The sequence below is a fragment of the Equus asinus genome, chromosome 21, assembly GCF_041296235.1.
Source record: "Equus asinus isolate D_3611 breed Donkey chromosome 21, EquAss-T2T_v2, whole genome shotgun sequence".
Classification (NCBI taxonomy): Eukaryota; Metazoa; Chordata; class Mammalia; order Perissodactyla; family Equidae; genus Equus; species Equus asinus.
This window is the reverse complement of record NC_091810.1, coordinates 95,226,383-95,250,924: the sequence shown is the minus strand read 5'-3', so window position 1 is coordinate 95,250,924 and position 24,542 is coordinate 95,226,383. Positions and strand designations below refer to the sequence as shown.

General features: G+C 47.7%; 1 protein-coding gene across 11 annotated transcripts in view; it reads right to left on the bottom strand.

Annotated features, from left to right (window-relative positions):
* The window catches only part of MED12L (mediator complex subunit 12L), a 312,345-nt gene that overhangs the window by 274,625 nt on the left and 13,178 nt on the right, over nucleotides 1–24,542 (bottom strand). For all 11 annotated transcript variants that reach the window (XM_070493672.1, XM_070493674.1, XM_070493670.1 and 8 more), the window contains exon 3: nucleotides 1,498–1,602. In XM_070493672.1, the coding sequence (XP_070349773.1) occupies nucleotides 1,498–1,602 (105 nt within the window). The remainder of the gene's footprint in view (nucleotides 1–1,497; nucleotides 1,603–24,542) is intronic.

Here is a 24,542-nt window from a genome sequence, read left to right as displayed (position 1 = left end):
TGATTTCTTTTTATTTATATGTATGATGTTTTCAATTTAATAAGAGCAAAAGTATTTTAATATTCAAAAACTAGAAATAACTCAAAAATGAAAAATCAAACCTTAAACAAGACAAACAGAAAAAAATAATTCTATCTATATATCTAATTATTAATATAATCACACAGAAAAAAGATTCAATTGGAGAAATTTTTTAATATAATATTCTGACTATATACTCTTAATGAAAGTCTAAGGACAAAAAGTATTGTAGAAAATCTGTAAATTTTACAGAGTAACTTTGTTGTTGGCATGATATTGGTATAGTTTATTCTGGAATGTTTATGTGTGTATTGTAATACAGAGTAAATGAATTAATATGTTGCTATTGCTGAGATCCAGGGTTCTCACTCTGGGAGAAAAGAGATGCAAAGATGGAACAGAAAAAAGTAAGAAAAAATCCTGTGGTATTGAGTTAAGAGTTGGTGGACGGACGGAAAGAAGGAAGGAGGAAAGAAGGAAAAGAAAAGAAATCTAAATACGTTTCCCATCTCTGCCCACTGACAGGGCCTAGAAGTTACGACATTCTAGTAACATGAGCACGCCAAGCATGCGGAGCTGGGCCGGGGCAGGGAACGAACAAGATGAACCTGGAATATGTTATTGCGGCAAAGTGAGGAAGCGCTCAAAAAACAGTGGGGATGTCAAAGGTCCCAAGAGCCAGGTTAAAGGTGCCCCCACTGGCCAGATGTGAGACAACTGGAGCATTGAAAAGAAAAATGAAGATGGTACATCAGATTTTAGAAAGTCCAGGAGTCCAAAGTGATGATAAAAAAATGGGTGGTCCTTTGCAAAAGAATGCCAACTAATAAATGTATGAGGAATAGTAACTAGAAAACCAGCATTTTGCAACCACCAGCAAAATACTTCATTCAGCAGGAATCATCAACTCATGCTAAAATCCTAAGATAAAATTTTACTGGAGAATAGGATATTCATATGGTCCCCAGTATCACCGTGTAGAGATTACTACGAGGAAAAGATCACTAGTGTTACAATGTAAAAGGATGGCAGACACCACCTTATGTGATCAAACTCAGTTTAACCAATGACAGAGCAAACTGGCACTGCACATCTTCTAACAGGATGCAATGCGGTCTTCTTGCCAAAATACTTAACCTGAATGCTGTCTGAGAAAACAATCAGACAAATCTAGAATGTAGGACTAGAATCTTAAGACAACCGGATTGGACCTTTCTAAAACTGCAGTCCTGAAAGCCCCAAAAAACCTACAACAGGATAAGGGATGGTGGAGAGCAGGACTGGCCTGGATTAAAATAGACTAAAAGACATGAAAACAAATGCTCCACCCCTGACTGGATCCCAGAGCAGGATATTCGGGGGGATTCTGAATACGGACTGCGGTATAAACAATACTGATTTACCAACATTAACTGCCACGGGTGTCACATACACACACTTCTTCAGAAGTTTTAGGAAACAGACAATCAGCATTACCTTTGATGGGTTAATTACAATATTTCTGGCTGAGCCGTGTTCATCTCCCGTAAAGGCTGGTTGATTGTTGAAGCCTTGCTTTACATTTACTGCAGTGAGTTCATCCTGTTCAAGAAAAGTATTGATTAATCAGAAGGATGCAAAAGCCCCAACTTCACCCAGCATCCCACAGCCTGAGTAACGACTGACTTTGCCGCACTCTGTAGAACACACACCCAAGAAACCAGAGACGGGAGTTTAAGAACCAAGACACAAAGGTGGAGAAAGGGAGAAAGCGAATGCGCCAAGATGTGAACAGCGGCTGACTCTCAGTGCTCATTATGCAATTCTTTTAACTTCGCCATACATTTGAAAATTTTTAACTAATAACTTGGAAAAGAAAAAATGAGCAAAAGTTCCCTGCCCTGCCCCCTGAAACATAAAATCATAGGACTTTTAAGATAGAATTGCTCCTAGAGAGCCCGTAGTTGGACTCTTCCTTCTCTGCCAGCCCCTGTGCTCGTCCCTATTTTATGTTCAAGAAAACCAGCTCACTCGCCTCACCCAAGACCCACCCATGGCGAGTGAGACAGCATCAAGGGCTCCCAGGCACACCCAGCACCAGCACCTCAAGCAGAGCGCAGTGGAGAGCGCGCAAAGTTCTTTCCCGCACCTCGGCTCGCCGCACCTCTACCGATTCCGAGGGAGACAGCAGGCGTGTGTCTTCACACCCATTTACAGATGGGAAGGGTGAGGCTCACTAAGCTAGTACAGTAACTGGACAGAGCCAGCCCTGAAATACCATCTTCTCAATCCTAGACTAGGAAGAGAAATTTCCATGACGCCGTGCCACCAAAGTACAAATGCCACAAGAAAACGTGGTCTAAAAATACCTAGCCACAACTCATACTCTCCTTAAAAAGATCTCCTCCTAGATAGATGCAGGACAACTTTCTTACCAAGGTCACAACACATCGAAAATAGCCCATGGCTTTAAAAAAGGAAGAAAAGATCTCGCCCTGCCCACATCATTGAGTTACAGAACTGAACCAGAGTTCCCAAAATACAGACTTGAGAGAATACAAGGGAAAGGTCTGAGTAAATGAAGCGACCTTCTGCTCCCCTCACTCCAAGCCAAGAAATGGTCTTAGCGACAGTCAGGTAACAGGAGCGACAGCGCAAGAACGAGAGTAGACGCTTTTCCTTCATAAGTAATTGCTGCAACTGCAAACTGAAAACATCAACGGACCAAAATCACCGCTTTGATTAGGCAGGGAGCCTTCAGACAAAACGACATAGGAGCACCTGCAAGGTCACCCTGGCTGAGAACCCAGGCCTCCTGGAGACACGCCACGTAACTTTACTTAATTGTGTGTGCTCCACCTAACACCCAGGCGAGCCGCTGTTTTGGCGGGCTTTCAAAAGCCCCCGCCACAGGAAACTTCGCTCTACGGTAATCAAGTCTCCTCCAGGCACGGAAGGTCACCAAAATCGCGAGCTGCACAGAAGATGAGCTGCACGCACGTATCAGAAGACATCTCGAGCTGCTCCCATACTTTCAAATTAATTATTTGAAAATCTAGGGCAAAACTACATAATGCATATTTATGTCAGAAAGGCGTCAGTCAACTCAAAGCGAGCACGCGAATGAAATTTCTGTAGTTACACAGTCTAAGAAAGAAGGGGGACAAACGGGATCACGAGGAGAATGGGAGGAGAAAATTGAATTTTTATCTTTGATTTACCATCAGAGTATTACAGGAAACATTAATCGGGTGACAGCATATGTTTTTACTAAAAATACGCTCCAGCTTAATCAAGGGGAACTACATGAGGCTTTGGACCAGTGAGCTCCAGCCGGCGCTGCTGCACTTTCTATTCTAAACTAAGCGGCTCCTTAGCTGCTTGTTGTATTTGTCAACCACTGGGCTGGACAGACATGCCCCCCCCCCCAACACACACACACACAATCCACAGGAGGCAAAGAACATGGGACCATGGTTACATGGCCGTCACCGCATCCGATTTTCCTCAAACCAGGATCCACAGAGGCACTGGTGGAAGCCTTGAGTTCTGAGAACTTTTTCATCCCGTATTCCAAGTCGCACGAAAATACACCCAGAATCCCACCACTTCTCACCACCACCAACGCCCTCTCCAGGTCAGGCCACCACCATCTCACACCTGCACACCACAGTGACTTCTATCTGGCCTCCTCCTGCTCCAACCCTCACCCCCTAAAGGCCATTTTCAACACAGCAGCCATAGGGAGCTTTTGAAAACTTAGGTGAGATTGCGTCACTTCTGCTCCAAACCAGCATGAACTCCCCAACTTGGAGTGTAAGCAAAGGGCCCATGATGTCCTACAGGTCCCTATGCAACCTGGCCCCATGATCCCCTGACCTCATCCCTAGCCACACTTTTTCTCCACATCCTCTCCAATGCTTGTTATGTCTTGTCTTTTTAGTAATAGCCATTCTGAGGTGTACGAGGTGATATCTCACTGTAGTTTTGATTTGCATTTCCCTGGTAATTAGTGATGCTGAACATCTTTTCATGCACCTGTTGGCCATTTGTATATCTTCTTTGGAAAAGTATCTGTTCATATAAGTGCCCATCAACAGATGAATGAAGAAGATGTGGTATATATATATATAACGGAATACTACTCGGCCATAAAAAAAGATGAAATCTTGCCATTTGCAACAACATGAATGGACCTCAAGGGTATTATGCCAAGCGAAATAGGTCAGACAGAGAAAGACAATTACTGTATGACTTCTCTCATATGTAGAAGACAAACAAACATACACATGGCTAAGGAGAACAGAGTGGTAGTTACCAGAGGGGAAGGGCAAATGGGGTAAAGGGGCACGTGTGTACCGCGACGGATGGAAACTAGACTTTGGTGGTGAACATGATGCAGTCTATACACAAGTAGAAATACAATGATGTACACCTGAAACATAGATAATGTTATAAGCCAATGTGACCTCAATAAAAGAAATGCAAAATCTCAGAGCTTCCTGCAATCACAATCTGCATCTTAAATTCCCAGGTGATGCATGGGCACTGTAAACTTCGAGAAACAGGGCCCTAAGAGACATGAGGAAATGGTTGTGTTGGTTCCCTTACCCAGGATCACCAGAATGCAGTAACTACAAGATGCAGACAGCAGGTGTGCTGTCCTGCCATTTCAAACTGTCAGCAACAACATGACATGAATTCTCCAAAACAGTAAAAACTCTTAGTAAACTAATAAAATATAATCTTCTCCAAATGTATTAAAACACAATGGTTATACTCCTCAGATACTCAGTGCATATTAAATGTATATTAAAGTCATGCAAAAAAAAGCATTTCGAGATCATATGTAAACAGACTCCCGCCTGAAACAGAGAGGAAAAAACAGATTTTGAAGGCCTGGTGGTACATGACAGTCCAGTGAGATGTAGGACAACTCTTCATTGAGCCCGACTGTCCACAAGGGGGACATCCAGCACCCCTGGCCCCGTCCACTAAACGGCAGCAGCACCCCAGTCATCACAACCACCAACGCCTGCCCCCTCCCCCATCTTCCACAACACGCCCACGCAGAGGACCCCTTCCACCTGTCAGAGCCCTGCTTCTGGAAAGGGGAATGGGAAGCTCTCGGTGTGAGGAACACGGGGCTTCACCCTGTGAAGTGACAGTCAGAGGCTGCTCCTGCTGCCACACCACAACAATGGGATGTCCACTGCCAGCTTACTACATGTCGTCCTACGGCTCGCAGCTGTGCTTAGACATGGAGGCAATGCTGACACCAGTGTTACGGATGACTAACCGGAAACAAACACAAGAGGGATGAGAGCACAGTGGGTAGGAGCCCAGGGTCTGCAACCAGACTGTCCGAAGTCGACCCTCCAGCTCCATTTAAGAGAGACTCTAAGCAAGCTCTGGAACTGTTCCTGTGCCTCAGTTTCTGCAAGTGTAAAACAGGGATAGTAATAGTTTCTACTCTTACTATCTCCATATCCCAGGTGAGGAAATAAAGAAGAGGTTAATCAACTTGCCCAAGGCCACAGAGCGGTAAAGAACTCCAAAGAACGCATGACCCTAACCATCAGACCATACGGAAATGGCCAGCAATCAGGACCACTGCTATTGTTGGTGTCATATTTCTGGTTCAGGAAAGTGATAACCTGAAGCTCCAGTAAGCACTAAAAATACAAAAAGTCGGCTTCGGAAATTACAAAGACCCTGGCCTTCAGCCGTGGTTCTTAAATTTTTTCGTGCCTCTGCATCCCCCGAAGGGTCTGGTAAAGCACAGCTCTCTGGGCTCCACCCCCAAAGTGTCCAATCCAGCAGGTCTAAGGAGGTGCCTAAGAATCTGAATTTCCAACAACTCCTCAGGAGATGCTGACCTGGGGACCACACTTGGAGAACCACTGACATAAGATTTGGAGTTCGTGGCTTCCTAGAAAACCAGGGCTCTCATGTTCAGCATCAGTGCTCCACTCAGCACCTGGAGGAAACAGGAGGTCCCACCTCAGCTCAGAAGCAGGAGGTCCCAAAAAGAGAAGCCTGGTCAGAGTTCTCTGCCACAGCCCCCCCACCCCACAAAGACACAAATATAGACACACACACACAGATCCAGGGAGGCAACAACTGCACCCAGCTTTCCCTTTCCCGTCTTTAACTTCTCACAGACCTGGGCCACGGGTGCTCGATCACACCCAGAAGCAAGGGAGCCCAACAGAGGCTCGGAGGTCCCTCTGTTTGAAGTTTCCTGATACTAAACTTCAGGTCAGCTTCCCAGAGAAACGACAAGAAAGGGGGTAAAAACCCAAAGCGTCACAACCACACACACACACCCTGAGGGTTTATTCCCTCCGGTTTCCGAAAAGGGATCAAGCCAACGCCAAGAATCCAAACAAGGAGTCAAGAGTGAGTCACACTCGAGCGCTCGCTATCCCTGCTTAGACGGGTCCCTCAAACTCCAGGAACGCACCAGAGACCCCTCGCAAAGCAGAAACATTCTCTCTGACCGGAGGACATCTGTGGACCCCAATTTGGGAAAATGGGCTCAGACGTGGATACCTCATGGCGTTAGGCAGATGAAGAGACTCAGAACGAGAAGCGATGTGTGGTACGTGGACTCAACCAGCAAACTTTCCAGACGCTTCTCTCTGAAGGCCTTTGCCAAATCTAATCAGGCAAAAATAGAAGGGAGAGAGCCACAATCTTGGAATAGCGGGTCTCTGAAGTCTCGAAGCCAGAATCCGTACGGGACACAAATAGCTTCTTCCTGCACTAGCCTTGAACGTCTTCGAAGACTCTCTCAATAAAAGAAGATAACCATCAAAATCCCTGCAATGGTCCTTACAGAGACTTCAGCTCCCTCCGCCACACCCAGTCAACGATTCTTGTAATGAATAGAACCATCAGCTGTGACTCTGCCTATGTGCAAAAGTGAGACAACTAAACCCCCAAAACTGGGGCCAACCCAACCATTCATCGGGGTCTTATTAATAGGCCTGTGCTCTGGGCACTAGGTCAGCAGTGCCAGACCTCTTCCAACAAGAGGACTCCTTATTAAAGGGTGAAAAACTTCCCACGGTGCAATGTGGGGAAAAAAAAATAAAGCACTTTTAATAATTGTTGGGGAGGCAACCACAAATTCAGAGAGTTTAAAATGTATTTGTTTATCATTAACATCATGGAGGGCAATACATTGTACGACACATGTGTGAGACCTAACCTTTCCTAGCCACGAGACGATGCTAGCTGAGAATATGAATTCACTGTCCTCCTCGCTGGCCCGGGGCAGCGTGCCCCAGACCAGGATGCGTCTGGACCGCAGCTGGGTTTAAAACAGAATTGGTCCCAAAGGAATGTCAACATGGAGAAGGGAGGACTCTCATGCCCCTTGTCACTGGTTTTAACTAAAATAAGAAGCCTTATAGCAATTTTAGCAAGACAGGCGCCCAGAGACAAACAAAAACAAAAACCTGGAAACTGGCCCATGTTCACGTGCAAAGCCAGCGCACTCGGGTACAAAACTCAGACCTTCCACACTTTGGGCAAACTCCAAAAGTACCCACAAATCTCACACATGTACCTTGAACTTCAGAGAATGATCTTATTTTTTGGACCACTTTCACAGCAATCTTTTAATTTCAATAAAACATTTCATCGGGAAAGTGAAAACATTTTGATGCTAGTCTGAAAACTAGTTAAGCTTTTTCTCAAGAAAAAAAATCCGTTTAGCACAATTTTTAATGACCATCTCAAATGCAGATAAATGCACGCAAACCCATACACAGGTGCATGCACACTCGTGTGCACAACCACGCTTAACCCCCTCCAGACTCTCATCGAACGCACCACACACGTTCAGAGACACCCACTTCCTCAGTCAGTCACCCACACGCGCCTAAGAAATTAACTCAATAACTGTTCAATGTACTGGAGAGAAATGTCCAGCAGGGACGACAACGCCACAGAGGGAGAAAAAGGTCCCTCTGTGCAACCGTCAGGCAGGCTGTGCTAGCTAGGGTCTTATCCAAAACAAAAAATATATTTTAAAACAGCTTTACAACTATTTTTCCTAGCCTTACCCACCACCTCTCAGACCTTGTCCATTCTCTCAGACCCCCATGGATCCTGTAGATCCCAGTCTGAGAAACGAGGCTATGATAATCCCCATCGTGGACTTATTTAATGGTGGTTAGGCAACACTTACAGTCAGCGGCTATAAATGATCCAGAAGACAGAGGAATGATCTTTCTCTCCTCATACCTCATCATTAACCAATTCTATGCGTACTTCTCTCAAAACATGTCTCACATTTATTCTTCCTTTAAAATACGACCGCCCCCTCTCTGAACTCCCGCGCCGGCCACAGCAGGCTCTGGCAGCTCTCCTCGGGCCTTTCCTTTCCTCTCTGCAGACTTTCACCTGAATCCAGCCTGCCCACTGGCCCCAGGGAACCTTCCTGAAGCAGGTTTTCCTTCCTTCCTTCCTGAAGCAGGTTTTCCTTCCTTCCTTCCTGCACTCCCCTATTCAGGAGTCTCAGAAGGCTGTCCACTTTTTGGTTTTTTTCAGAAGGGACTAAAGCAGAGCAGCATCCAGCACAACACTCTACAGACCCTCAGCACCATCTGTGGCCGTCTCGCCCCCTAACTCTGCCCCAGAATCAAAACACAATCACCTGGGGGCACTCACTGCCTTGCACAGTCAAGCCTCGCCTCTGCTCTAAGTGCTAGAATCGCTGGGATCTGAGCCTGATGCAGGCCCTTCCTGTGATGGGGACCAGGGGACCGACTCCAGACCTCACTGCTTCGTTCTGAGGAGACATCAGATAAAATGTACAAAGGGTTTAGCATGCTGTCTGCCCAGATTACAGCCTCTATAAATGGCAGCTACTGCTATAAAAAATTAGAGCTATTTTTTATTGTTGTATTTAACTCTCATTTAATCTACTGGACTGTTCTTCCCTTCCCGCACACATCATCTCCTCAGCCTCCGAGGCTTACCTAATGCCATTCCCACTCCCTCAAGTACATTATCACGAAATCTTTTGCCTTCCTCAAACCACCACTCAGGGTTCCCGCTCATTCAGTAAACAAATAACTAGACAGCACTGTGCTAAGTACCAGGGATTCCACAGTGAGCAAATTATAAGTGTGGTAAATGCCCCAAGAAGCCCCACCTGCTCAGAGCACACACAATAGGGGCTTACCCTAGTCCCAGAGGTCAGGCAAGAACTCCCCGAAGAAGGAGCCTCTGAGCTGAGCTCTGACTCAGAAGCAGGAGTTAACTAAGAGGAGGACCCTCACAATGGCCAGGGGACATTCTGCATGAAGTGATACAATATTAATCCTTAGAAGACTGTGCAAAGTTAGGGATGTATACCGTAATTCCCAGATCAATCACTAAAAAAAAAGAACACCAATGTAAAGAGGTTAAACTATCAATAGGTAAATTAAAATTGTGAAAAAAAGTTTAATGACCCAAAAGAAAGCAGGAAAGGACACAGAAAAAACAAATAGTAAAATGACACACCTAAATCCAACCACTTCAAGAACTAAAGGCTAATTAAATTATTAGTGGACTAAAATTTCATTTAAAAGATAGGGACTGTCAGAATGGACAAAAAAGCAAAACCTGACCATATGCTGCACTTTAAGTATAAAGACTGATAAGTTGACAGCAAATGGATGGAAAAAGATATACACAGTCATGCATTGCTTAAGGATGGGGACACATTTTGAAAAATGCATTATTAGGCGATTCCGTCATTGTGCAAATGTCAGAGAGTGCACTTACACAAACCTAAATGGCACAGCCTACGACACACCTAGGCTACATGGTACCAATCTTATGGGAACACCGTCATATAAGCAGTCCGTCACTGACTGACATCGTTATGAGGCACATGACGGCACCATGCGAACAAGGAAGCTGAGAGAGCGGCAGTGGCCACACTGACACGGATAAAGTGGATTTCAAGAGACAGCGCCTCATCAGAGACAGAAGGGCACACCATAGTGAGAAAAGGGTCAGTTCATCAGGAAGGCATAACAACCACAGGCATGTGTGAGCCTAACGAGTTAAGAGGAGAGACAGGAAAACCATGCATAAAGGCTGTAGGATCCGGAAGATGAAAGAAAGTATGCCGTCATAGCAGGAACAGAAGGGACACAGGTGTGAGAGGAGACTGAGCTGTGGGCGGCGGCAGAATACACAGGAACGGGGCCAAACGAAGGACTTCGTCTTTCCCCAAGAACAGAGGAGAGGCATGGTCCAACTTGACTAGTCTGCAGTGTGGACAACTGACAGGAGTAGGGCAGATAAACGGGAGGCTGGGGCAAGGGAATTGGGACCAGCGAGCGAGCTCTGCTAAGAGTCAGAACGTCTGATGACAGAAGACAGTGGTGACAGAGGTAGAGAGAAGGGGAAATATGGAGGGATATTTAGGAAGGCGACACAAGAGGACTTTTGTTGACATGATGGATGGAATGACAAAGAGTGAGGTTGTCAAGGATGTCCCCAGATTTCTGGGATGCATATCTCTTAGGGTATAGCAGTGTTGGGGTCTTCTGGAGAGAAGAAGAGAAGATTACAAGTTCAGTTTTAAAAGTAAGTCTGAGGTAGCAGACAAAATGTTTCGTACAAGCACTTAGATACACAGTTTAGAGTGCAGAGAAGTCCAGGCCAGAGTCGTCAAGCTGGGAGTTGTCCACATACAAGTAGCTACTGAAGCTGGGGCGGCTGAGATCACCTCTGAGAGGACAGAGAGAGAAGACACAGGCCCTGCGGAATACCCAGCTTGATTTCACGCCAGGTAGAGGAAGAAGAGCCTTCAGAGGAGCCTGAACAGGCATGGCCAGAGAGGAAAGGAGGAAACCAGGAGGGCTCTACCCAAGAAGCCTAGGGAAGACGCCCCTTCACCACTAGGGCCACCACCACACGGAAGTGCTGCCGGACATGGGCTGGAACTCCCCGGCATGGGCCCGAGGGAGAGGTGTCTCAGTGGAGTGACGAGGGCAGAAGCCAGACAGGAGGGAGCGGAAGAAGAAGTGGGAGGTGAAGGAGAGAGTGAGTACACAGGATGCTTTTTAGGAAAGTTTGGAGAAGGAGGAGGAGAGAAGTGGGAAACTGGGTCATGGAGTAGAGAGAAATCTAAGATGTGAGAGCCCTGGGCATGTGCTAGCGGCACCAGAAAGAATCCAGGGAAGGAAGCAGTTGAAGATAATAGGAGAAAAGGGAGACGGCTGATGCCTAAAGTTCCTGAGAAAACAGGAGGGCACTCAGGACCCCAAAGGCCAGGTGCCGTACCAGACCAACCGAGGACACATGGGGGAGTCTAGAGATGGGCACTGTTGGCACACCACTACAGGCTGAAGTGTGTGCCCCAAAAAGATCTGTCCAAGCCCTAACCCCTGACCTATGCACGTGACCTTACTGGGAATGGGGTCTCTGCAGATAGAATCAGCTTAAGACGGTCCTGCTGAATCACGGTGGGTCCTAATCCAATATGGCTGATGCTCTCATAAGAGACAAGCCAGGGAAGATGAACTGTGGTTGGAGTTACGCCGACAAAGGCCAAGGACGCCTGGGGCTACCAGAAGCCAGAGGAGGCGAGGAAGCCTCCTCTCCTAGAGGCTTCTAGGAGCGACCCGGCCTGGAGGTCGACTTCCAGCCTCCAGAACTGTGAGAGAATAAAGTCCCATTGTTTGAAGCCGTCCACTTTGTGGTACTTTGTTTCAGAAGCCCCAGGAAGTAAAGCATACACATTGGTGGGGGAGCTCTGGTTTAGCCCTCACAGCGAGACTGCCATCTAAAATCAGGATGCAGGCCTTGTGGCAGCAGCAAGAGAAACATCAGCTGCAGAGCCTATACAGGCTGAGAAAAGCAGCATCATGGGCTCTGTGTAAGCGGACAGGGGGGGCCCTGCATCACAGCAATAGAGTGAATTCTGTTGGGATCTTTTCTAACTGATGTGTTACTTAATGACTGTTTAGAAGTTCAAAAGAAGGTGAGGGGGGGTCCCCATTGCAGCCAAAATACTTACAAGAGATGGCATTGCCACCAGCCGCCAAGGGAAGGGGCCAGACTGACTTGGGCGGGGGACAGGTCTCCCCTAAAAGGCAACCTAGCACTTCCCCTCCCCCACCAACAGCTCCACCACCAGGGCCACATTTGCATCAAAGCCACATCTGAAACTCAGCTCTTTACATCCACCCTCATCTACGTTGCTATTAATATTTGCCCCATCCAAACCACACCTGCAGGCCATCAATCATTGCAGCAGGGACCCAGACAAAACCAAAAGGATATGAGCTCAACACAAAACAACAAGTCCCACCGTCACACCTGTCCCGGGGAGCAGGCCAAAAGAGGAGAGGAAAATCCTGGTACCACCACCACTCACCAGCCATGAAGCAGCACCCTCATGCCCACCCTCCTAGGAACCATCTGGCCTAGGCAGGATGGGTCTCCATTTTACAGGGTAAGAAACTAAGCTGAGAGGTGGGCAGTGGGTAAGTGGCCACTTGAGAATCAGGCCCCCAGTAGGTCCAATGTCATCTACAAGTGGTTCTAACAACCTCAGTTGGAACCGTGGCTCTTCTGTGAAATGGAGACAGCGCTCTGCCCACCTCATGCCTACCATAAAGAATAAGTGAAAATCGGGAGTGAGGCGCTCAGCACAGGAACTGGCACACACTAAGGACTTTGCAGACAGAATCGTCATCACCACTGTAACACCATCTTCTGTACGGCCAGCACATAGGCCCAAATCATGCGCCTGACTGGGTACTCAGTAACCCTCGAACGAACCGGATGGAACGTCCACCCAGGATGCCACATTGAACACAAGCGGGTCTCAGGGGTGCCGAGTCCCCAGAAGTGACCTAGAGAGACAGGCAGTCCCCTCCTCCTCGTTTTAAAGTGGGAGAGCCTTCGATTCAAATTACATCTAAATATACTTAGCATTTATTCCACTCTTGTCTAAATCACTGTATCCCATTAATTCATATTCAAATCACATTCAAATACATGTCACCCTCCCTCTGATATCAAACACCTGGATGTAGTGCTCAGAAAAACTGTAGGAAAACTGCTGGAGAAAAACACTTGAACTTTAGATTTGCATAATGATAGAGCAAGAAAGTTTCCCTGCCCAGAAGTGGGTTCCAGGCAGCCCACCTCGCAGGGCCGTTGCAGCGCCATGCAATTCCTGCGCTGCGACTTCAGCTCGAAAACTCCCTGTGAATCACCTTTCCCCATAGTCAGTACTGAATCTGCCTGGCTGTGCTCAGTGATCTGAGGGCAGAGGCGACCAACCCAGGTCATGGCTTCCGTCCTCTGACAGGAACTGTCCAATGAGCTGACTCACACTTCCCGCTAACCTGCCTCCTCCTGTTTACCTGCTACCTGCGGTGCCTGGTCACATCCCTCACCCCACGCTTGTCACATGCCCGTCATGTGATTCCCACCAGAGGAACCACAAGTTCATAAAAAAGTACAACTTACTCGGTGACGGGGATAAAATGGGTGCAGGGAGAAACAAGCAACCGTGTGGAACATCCTTCTTCCCGCCTGGGAGAAAGGGAACAGAGGCTGGGGATTTCTTTTCCTGTCGGTGGTGATTTTGTTCATTTGCTTTAGGTCAACCGCTAGGAAACAGAGAGGCAAAACCCACGATTGTGCGCCAAGAAAACCAATGTCCCCAGGTCCACCTCCAAAAATGTCGCCTGAAAGTTAACCTCTGTTAACACCTCTCGGCCTCCACTCTATTTTCGGGAGGCTAGCTCATTCCCACCTCTTCCACCGAGCACGGCCAACCTTCCAAGCAACTGTGGCGATTAACCACAGGGAGGCGAGTAACAGGCATGAGGGCGAGACTAACAGGACGGGACCAGAGTGGAAACCACAGCAGAAGGGCCCTTTCAGTCAGGAGAACTGAGAGTGAACCAGCTTACTCCGGTGACATCACAGGGAGGTGCGAGGGGGTCCGAAGATTAGTTCCAATTCAGCAATCAAGTAATTGTAGGCACCTGTCCCATCACTAAAGCCTGAGCCCAAAAATGTGTCACTCTGTGGTCCTCAGGCAACAGGACCTACCATCTTAGCTGAACAGTGGCCAAGAAGTCCGAGCATTCTCCACACTCCTCTCTGCATTTCCTTTGATCAATTTGTCACAACTGCCAATTCTTCCCCTCCGGTCCTATTTAAAGCCCTGATCAGTCAGGCTCTTTTTACCTCATGCTTTGGTTACTACAGCCGCCTCCCTGGCGCCTCTCCGACTCCACCCTCCCCGCTGGATGGAGGAGGAGGCAGGAGCTAGACAGCTGGACCACGGGGGCTCACCGCCACCCCACAGCCACCTGCCGGACGTGGAGCCCATCTGCTGGGCACGCCCTCGGCCCCTGTGCCTCTTCATCCCACCTCCAGCTTTGTCTTACAAAGAGGGTGCAGCCTGCCCCTCACACCTGCGTCCTCCAGGGAGACCTCCAAGCATGCCAACCCTCTGTTTTCCAAACTCAAGCAGCATTTTTAGCCTCACCATAGAGAGAGCAGAATGGTTACAGCACAGGCTCAGAAGTGCAGCTCCAAGGCCCTCCTTCCGCAGCTAAATGGCCTTGGGCAAGCTAAGCAACCCCCACCCGTGCCTCAGTGTCTTCACCTGCAAAAAGGAGATAAGAGTACCCACTCAGAGGTGTGTGTGAGGCTGGCATAAAACCAAACGGTACAGAGCTCAGAACAACGAACACAACCAACGTTGGCTATCGTGACATAATGTGGCACTTCACACACCGTAGTGAACGTATATATTGTTCCCCAATTTTAAAATAAACAATTAGAAAGAATACATTAGTCGTTTCTTTCATTGTGTTACGTGTGTCAGTAGACCAGTTTTGAATCTCTAGAGCTCCCCAGAGGGCGGTCCTCAGCAAGGAAGCTGTGGGCACTGAGGGCAAGTACGTGGCCCCTTGGACAGCAACTGGACACTGACACTACATTCAAGCAGCATCTCATTTTTCAAGTAATTCATTTTTATCATGTATCAGTCTGCAACAGTTTGAAAACTAATTTAAAAAGAAAACTGGTGCTTCAGCACAGATATTTTGAGAAGCTCTGTTCTAGAGGAAGCGGGAGACTTCTATTTCTCTTCCACACCCCACAGCACCGAGCAGGGGGAGGCGTACGTCAAGTACTAAGTAAATAAAATATAACTTCAAAAACATTTCGATTATTTAATAATGACTTAAAAGCAGATCTCATGTGAGTAGTCAAAATGTAAACAGTGTCTCCGATTCATAAAGAATCATTGTTTTTCAAGAGGGAGCTGACATTTAGTCCAAAATTGACCAAAGAGTAGTAATAGCTCTGACCCCAAAAATATTGTTCATACTGTCTACGAACATAGCCCTGGGTGGAGCCTTAAGAAAAAAACCCACGCAGTGTCAATATCAGCCTTCCTCACAGAGGAGAAAGATAAATTATTTAGTGCTGCCTTGGCCATAGTACAGATCCAGCCGCCTCCATACCTTTATATAAACCAGCATCTTAGCAAAAAATTCCAATCACACTTCAGACAAAATAGATTTGTATTAGTTCTTCCCTGTTGCCAATGCCTTAAATGGTCCTAATCTCAACAACTCATTAGATTAATCCATGAATGAAATGGCTGGAAAAGGAAAGCAGCAAATTCCACCAAACTTTAATTGACAACAAGGTGGCACGTGCACAGCTGAGCCGTGGCACACTGGGTGTGGGCTGAAGACTGAGCTGATTCTTGCCAAGGAAAATCTTGGTGCATTCAGACTGGCTCTGGAGATGCCTGCAGCAAATTCAGAATAAACAGGGGCCCCCTATAAGTCCTGCCTCCCCTCCCTTCTCAGAGGCAGCGCCCCAACACCCTGTACACGAGGTGTCCCTACCCTCACCCCTCCATCGCCTGGCCCCAGGACCAAGGCAGCAGATACCCCTTCTCTCGACAGCAGTTTTAATCTCGTCCTCTCTCTCCACGGTCCCCAAAATCTGCAGACATATTCAAGTTCACAGGTTCAATACACTCTTGCTTTCCTGGACTAGCTGGGATCCCTCCCAAGATCCTGTGCATGGCCCAGCTCTGCGCCCTTCTTCACACCCTGTGCCCAGAAGGCCTTGTCCCCTGGAGAACACCCACCTTCCTGAAGACTTCCCTAAGCCCTGCAGAGAACTGGCCCACCCTCATTTCTCCCCACCACCCCCCTGACGCTTTTAATGACTCTGGTGCTGTGCACACGGGGCTGTCATCCCTCCACTCAAGGCTCCTCAAGGGTAGGAACCATGCCCCATGCGCCCAGCATCCAGTGCCCCATGCGTCCTGGCATCCGGTGCCCCGCACAGGGCTTCTAAAGACTGTTTGCTAATGACAACTGCCCAGTTACCATTTCCAGTCAAGAAACATTTATTTAATTCCTACCATAAGCCAGACCCTCTCCGTGCCTCTGGTATCAGAGGAGCATAAAAGGGACATGGTCCCGCCTTCGGGGAACTTCCATTGGCTGGGTGACAGAGCTGATAATAAAGAACCGTGCTGAGTGCTGAAGAGCCAACAATCGCCATGCGGTGATGAAGACAGGAAGGCACCAGGTGGCAGGACACATACGCACAGGTCCCGCAGAGAGAACCCACCAACCTAGGTGGAGGCTAATGGGGCTGAAGTGTGACCCCACGTCGGCGCTTCCTTCAGGCTGCTCATCACCCTTCACCCATCTCCCAGCTGCCCTCCTCAGAGGTCCTGCTGGCACAGTCCAGGAAGTCCAGCCTTGGAAAGTTCCATCTTCAGAGTCCACCAGCTCCTCCATGTCTTCGCACACACTCAACAGGTGATCACAGCCATGACTTCAGCAACCTATGAACACATCACACCCAAACCCAGATGTCCACCACCACTATACATTTCACCCTGGATTCCCCAGAGGCATCTCACATTGAAAACATTCAGAAATGAACTCATCCTCTCCACCTCTCCCCTCCCTTCCCCTCCCATGGAAAACAACTAAGCAAGTTCTTTCACTCCCTTATGGCACGTTAGTTTGGGGACCACCATCCATCCGCCCAGCCAACTGTGCAAGTCAACAGCTCTCCACACGCAGGACTCTGCGTTTCCCAAGAACTTCCCAACTATGCATCTGTGTGAGGCCAGATTTTCTTCATCTCTCTCAACCAAAACAACCTACTGTAACAGACTGAATGCGGAGCCAGATATCAGAATCCAGACATGAAAGAGATTCGCAAAAATGCAAAATAATGCCATTCTTTTCATTAATTTTTTTGTTTGGAAAAAGTTATTGTTCATAAAAAACATTTTTAACATGAAATTGGTTTATTACTTTTAAATGAATTAACATATATTTGTCAAATCTCTCAGTTTTAATTTCTAATACAGTAAATATTGATATAACATACATAAACAAAAGCTCCATGGGATCCTCAATAATGTTTAAGATTGTAAAGGGGTCTAAGATCAGAAAGTTCGGGAACCACTGTCCTAAGCTAAAAATGTTGGTATATTCCTTACTTGTCCCTCTCTTCCCTCACACATCCGCTTTGTCAATTCTGCCATCCAAATAACCTTCTCTTAAATCCTCTCCTCCTCTTTCTTCCCAAGCCCAGTAGGTCAATAAATGAACCCCCAAAGACATCCACACCAAATCCTGGAACTGGTGAACGTTACCTTATTTGGTAAAAGAGTCCTTGCTGACGTCATTGAGCTAAAGATCTTGAGATGAGATCATCCAGGTGGGCCCTAAATCCAATAACAAGTGTTCTTATCAGGCACGCTCAGAGAAGAACAGACGCACAGAGACCACGTGAAGATGGAGGCAGAAACAAGACTGATGTGGCCACAAACAAGCCAAGGAAGGCCCAGGGCCACCAGAGGCGGGAAGAAGAAAGGAAGGATTCTGCCCTGGAGCCTCCAGAGGCAGCGCGCATCCTGACACTCCCCTCGGACTGGAGGGCTGTGAGAGAACACCGTTCCGTTGTTTTAAGCCCCCTGGTCTGTGGCAACTTGCTATGGCAGCCACAAGAAACGAACACGCCCAGCCCCAGGCCTGGAATGTCAGTGGCCACCTGGATCGTGAGTCTTCTTGCCTCAGCATGACCCTCAGGGCCACTGCTCCCTCAAACTGCAAACCTCAGTCATCTAAAATCTCACCCCCCTAACTTCACACCCTGGAGTGGCACCTCATCGCCTCCGCCATACCAAACGCCTCAACACAGCTTACAAAGGCCCCACAACCTGATCCCACTCCTACCCAGCTCCCCTACACACCCCACCTTCCTTCTGGCCTGCAGCCCTTTACACGTGCTGCTCCTCCTCCTGGAATGAATGCCCTTCCAGGTCCTCAGCCCCGTCCACTCCTACACATCCTCCAAGTCCCAGACTCAAAAGCCTCCTCCCTCTATTAGGTTTTGTCAAAAGATTGGTCACTTCCTCTTGTTTCCGCCCCACTTCGTATGTTCCTCTCAAAGAAAATCTGAAACATTGTATTTCTTATTTACAGGTCTGTCCCTCCCTCTGGAGCCGGGTTTCTCAACCTCGGAACTACTGACATTTGAGGCCAGATAATCCTTTGTTGTGGGGAGGCTGCCCAGAGTATCAGAGAACGTTAGCAACGTCCCTGCCTTCCACCTACTAGGTCCCAGTAGCACATGCGCACATCCACATGCACACACATGTGCACACACACACAGCTGTAACAACCCAAAATGTCTTCAGACATTGCCAATGCCCCTAGAGAGGTGGGGCGTCACCCCCAGGTGAAAGCCACTGCTCTGTATTGAAGTCTTTGGGGACCCAGGACCATACTCAATGCTCCCATCATCTGTTTATTCTTACACTCATTCATAACAGAAACTTTGAGTCATAGGTGCAGGCCAGGCACTGTGCTTGAAGCCAGGGACACAGGTGGGAATAAAGGTCTTGGCCCCGTCCTCGTGAAGCCATGGCTGGCAAAGGGCCTGCAAGGTGCTCGATGATCCTGGTGAATGACTAAATTTGTTTGGCATCCACAAAACATGGAAAACAAAACCCAGGGGCTAAAGTCTCTCTCCTCTTCTCAGGTAAAGGCCACAGCAGTTCATAGCTAAGGGGCATCCAATCCATTTATTTAGAATGTCACGTAAGCATTGCTCCCTGGAAGTTGCCAACTGGCACAAGCTTGTGTGTTTGCACCTCCAAGAGAGCTACCCATAAATAAAGGAATATCTCAACCAAGACAGCCAAAACCAGACAGGATTGATCCCCAACACACAGAGCCCACACATGCCAACGCCAGAGCCATCGATGCCAGAGGCCATAGCTAAGGGCTGGGAACCTTCCTCCTAAGACACAAAGATGAGAGTGCCTGAGCTTCCAGAGTATTATCCCTCTGCCCAGGAGACACCACACAAGATGCCGGCAAGCTCTGAGAAGATCCAACGGTGAGGTAAGCAGTCCCCAACTCTCACAGAGGCACTGGGCACCCTAAAACGCAGAGCGATTCTCGAGGCCAGGGCAACGTGAGGGTGTTTACCAGAAGCGGAGGCTGCACACAGACGGGAAGCCACGTAAGGCTGCAAGGACCAATCCGGGCACACAGTGCTTGCCCAGATCCACCTCGACAGGCCACTCTGACCTCTCTGGGACTCCATTTCCTTTTGTACTGAATGAAAAAGGACAACCCATCTCTACGGTCCCTTCTAGCTCTAAACATACCTGGTTCCCCCTAAAATGATACAGACCCACAGAATCTCCCTCTCCAAACAGAGCACGCTCGCCGTCTCTTCCCACCAAAACTCTTCCTGCTAGGAATGGGAAGAAAGAAAGGAGCCGTTTCCGATCCCCCTCAGCTTCCGATGGGCACTGGGCAGAATGCGCTGCCTGACGGACAAGAAGCAGGGGCTCCCGTCTCTTGCTGTATCCTCGTGAAGCCAGAGAGCGGGAGCATTCTGGGGGTGTGTGTTCTCTGAAAAAAAGGGCTCCTGCTGTAATGACGTGAGGGTGCCAAAATGTAAATGGGAAGTAGCATGACAATACTAGAATGCTTTCCGCTACAAGAAATAGACAACTGGCTCAACAACGGCTTAAACCATGTGGACAACTATTTTTTACTTAACAAGAAGTCCAGGGAAAGGTGGTCCCAGGGTCCCAAGGTTAGTTCAGTAGCTTAAGAATTTCATGAAGTCACTCAATCACCTCCCCTTGAGTTGGCTTTTCCTCCATAGGCCTGTTGTCTCATGGTCACAAGACAGGGGCCCTAGCTCCAACTATCACATCCTCTTAACACTCTTCCAAAGATAGGAAACTAAGGAGCTATCAGGGCGTTAAGAGAGGGCACTCTCCCTCTGTGCCTATGCTCTTGTCAGCGAGGAAAAAATTCCCCAGAAGTCCTGTAGCCAATCTCCATTAAAACTCTTTAGCCAGAATTGAGTCATATGTTCACTCCAGGCTGCAAGAGAGGCTGGAAACTGAGGATCTGGCTCGTCAAAGAAATGTTTTCATGGGAAGCAGGTAAGGGAAACCTGGGATAAGAATGAGGAAGCAGCCAACTAAGTACACACATACAACTACCATCAGCCGTGTGCTGGCAAATGTTTAACAACCAACGCCCCCCAAAAAGCTAATTTGTAGCATGTGACAATTGCCTTGGTGTAAATACTCCCTTATGCCAGATTTTAAGCTACCAACATATTAACAAAGCTCACAGAACTCCTGAAATTTTAATAATCAGCTGGTACATGCCTGCTCCATCACACCACTGAATTTATACCTCACATTTGGTGACAATTTAAGTTTACAACGCTCCGTCACATTTAAAACATTCCAGATGACTAGGTATCATTCTCCCCGGCTCACAGGTGAGGAAGATGACACAGCACCCGAGGCAGAGCTGGAACACTCACACACAGCCCTGCAAGATCCCTCTGCACCAGGAAAGCGGCTCCAGCTTGGCTTGGAACCAACAACAAAGACCCATTCCTGCAAACTCAATTAAAGTTACCCAATAATTACTCTTTATTTCCTCCATGGCAATAGTAGTTCATGTTTATTGTTACAGCTTGGAACGCAGATAAGTACAAAAAAGAAAACAAAAATCACCCCTAACCTCATCCTCAAGAGATAACAACTGGGCTGGCCCGGTGGTGTAGTGGTTAAGCTCGCGCGCTCTGCTTCACTGGCCCAGGGCTCACAGGTTCACATCCCAGGCGTGGACCTACACACCGCTCATCAAGCCATGCGGTGGTAGCATCCCATTTACAAAGTAGAGGAAGAGTGGCACAGATGTTAGCTCAGGGCAAAAGAGATAACAACTGTTTGCATGTGGGTGATAATCCTTCGAGATTATGTGGGCATATATATTTTTTAAGTAGAAATTATGCTACTTTGAACATGACATTTTTCTCCATTATCTAAATTTCCCAAAACACAGAGAAATAGAGAGGCTAGTATACTGACTTCCCTTGTCCCATCACCCAGCTCAGAAATTATCTAAAGACAATCAAGAGTCCAAGTGTTTCCACGGTCCCTCCTCAAGAGGAATGCGTCGGAGGCTTGGCGCCTCCTTCACGCCTCCCTTGGATCACTTCCCTCCACTGGCTTTCCCCACTCGGACTCTGAGGTCAGCTTTTCTTTGGGCAAAGCCAACCAGCAACTTTCATCACTGCTCAGAGGGCGCTGCCAGGGAGAACCTTCGATCATGTTCACCCTTCTTACGGATCCCTCCAACTTCCCTGATTCCTTCCTAGCCTGCCAAGGAGCCTCCCCACCGGGGTTCGGAGCCTCATCAAAGGAGAGCTTCAGGAGAAACACATCCCAATTCTTGGAGTTTCCAACCTCCGCTTGCTCCAGTCTTCTACTTTGTTGAATTAATTGAACAAGGCAGCCATTAGACTGAGGTGGCCCCACTGCCATGGCGGCTAGTAAGCAAACCAAACCTAAGCCTGTAACCACCTCCCGGTTACAGAACTGAAAACTAAGGACAACCAATCACAAACAGCCGTCGAGGGTTTAAGCTCCAGCCAGTCGATCACTTCCTCACTTTGTTTCACTCTTTTATCTTTTCCCAGCTCCCATTGAGGGAACACTTCTAACCACTTCCAGTTTGGCACTGCCCAGTTCGAATCAATTATTGCTCAAGTAAATTCCTAAAATTTCAATATGCCTCAGTTTATCTCAGCAGTTCTGGTGTCAAAAGTGGGATCCAAAGGAGACCCCCAACAGACCCCAGGAGTAAGAAGCGGTCAGACAAAGATGCCCACGGAGCCCACCGCTCTCTCGCTGCATCTGGAGGTCGACGTGAGTCCCTCTCAGATCTGAGCTCTGCAATTTTTGCATTTGAAAGAGAGCTCTCCAAATTTATTTGAGCATTTCTTTCTCTGGACTGGGGCCAGGGACAGCCGACTTAAAAGAAATTGAACTGGGTCTGGGGTTGAACGGGGTCTGACTTAAGCTAGACTGGATCCAGCACAAATCCTCAGGTAATACGGAAAAAAAAAAAGAAAACTGGGTTCCTCTTAGTCCAAACAATCTGGGACTCCTCCATCTGGAACTCTGGCTAATTATACACATTAAAATTATGGGCCCAGAACCTGTGTTTTTTCTGAACCACTGGGTTAACCCCACCAAAGGCAATCTTGAATTACAGCGGCCACAGTGGGGAACTTTTACTGTGGACAAGCCTGTTCATCTACGAGGTCCCCTGGGGAACAAAGGGTCCAATTTCCCCAAAACCAAGGGATGCATTTTTATATTGGTATGTAGGAGCTTCTAAGAAACTAAATGAATTAAAAATTAGCCCTTTAAGAGATTCTTTACAAAAGGCAAATGAAAAGCTTAAGCCACAAGCTGATGGCGAATCTAAAAAGAAGTGTGTCTGACTCAGTTGACCCTGACCACTCCTTCCCTCCACCCTCTCCCTAAACATTCTGAACCGAATAATCCCTTTACCCAGTTGCCTTTTCACCCTGAGGATGAGCTAGAGGTTCAACACATGCCTTTTAAAGGGAAGCCCTCCACTGCGACTGGAATACCAGATACAACCATCTTTTCTCCACGGTCACAGGCCGAAGTTAGGGCCATCATCAAAGAGTTTCCAAAACCTAAAGAGAATCCTCAAAAATGTTATGAGGAATTTAGAATTCTAACTGTAGCTTACAATCCGGGAACTCCTGAATCTCTATCAATTTATTCATACGACATTAGGACCTGGCAATGCCCGAAAATGGATGGCTGAAGCCAAATGGGAAGATCCCAAGAGCATGTTAAAGATCCACATGCTAATCACTCTGCCAGGGACGGCCCAAAATACACAAGAAAAATAGCCCAAGACCTACATCAAAGTATTGATAAGGTATTTCCTCAAAAGCCTGACTGGCCTATCACTCAATCTTGCAAACAGAAAAAGGATGAACCATTCTCAGACTATAAGACAAGAGTGGAGACCCTTTTTTTTTTTTTTGAGCAAGATTAGCCCTGAGCTAACTGCTGCCAATCCTCCTCTTTTTGCTGAGGAAGACTGGCCCTGAGCTAACATCCGTGCCCATCTTCCTCTACTTTATATGTGGGACACCTGCCACAGCGTGGTTTGCCAAGTGGTGCCATGTCCGCACCCGGGATCCGAACCGGAGAAGCCCAGGCCACTGAAGTAGAACGTGCGAACTTAACCGCTGTGCCACTGGGCCGGCCCCTGGAACCCCTTTCTGTGAAACACTCTGGGCTTGCTTTATTGAATGCAGGCACAGAAAACCCCCTGACTTTCTTACTCATCTGGGGCCTCCAGCCTCAACTAAGCAGCCCATTCAAGAGACACAAGCCGGCCTGGGAAGCCACCCCTCTTGCTGAATTAACAGCCCCAGCTGAGAATTTTGAAAAAAATCTTGAAGCAAGATAAAACTCAAAGAGCCAAAGAACTTTTGGCCCTCCAGTTACAATGTCTCCCAGGCCTGAGAAGACCCCCACATACACAGCTCAAGCCAGAACCTCGAAGGCCTCACTCGGGAACACTGCGCCCCGAAACGTCTGCCTTCATTGAAAACAACCAGGGCCCTGGAAAGAGGAACGCCCCCTGCTGAACCCATTGTGCAACAGACCCCCACCTATTAATCTAGACTGTTCCTCCACTGAGGGAAGCCTTAAAAAATTTGATCGCCAAAATAATACTAAGCACTGACGGGACTCTGAGGGATCCTCCGGTAAATTGCTCCCCATATACCTCCAAATGAGCAAGGGACAACTAAAACAAAAATTAATGGGGAATCCTGTACAGTACTGGCGGATACCGGAGCCACTTTATCTACTTTAATCCCCACTTTCACAAACAGCAAAGCCCCAGAGTAAAGAGAGTGTTTCTGTAGTGGGTTTCTAACCAAATTCAAAGGGCACCTGCGTCTAAACCAGTCCGGATGACACTGCGGCCATTTTCGGGAAACCATGCTTTCCTTCTGTGTGACACTGGCCCAGTAAACCTGTTAGGACAAGATCCGCCTTCTAAACTGAGGAGTCATATAAAATCTCAGGCGAGAAATGATCCTGGAATTTCCTG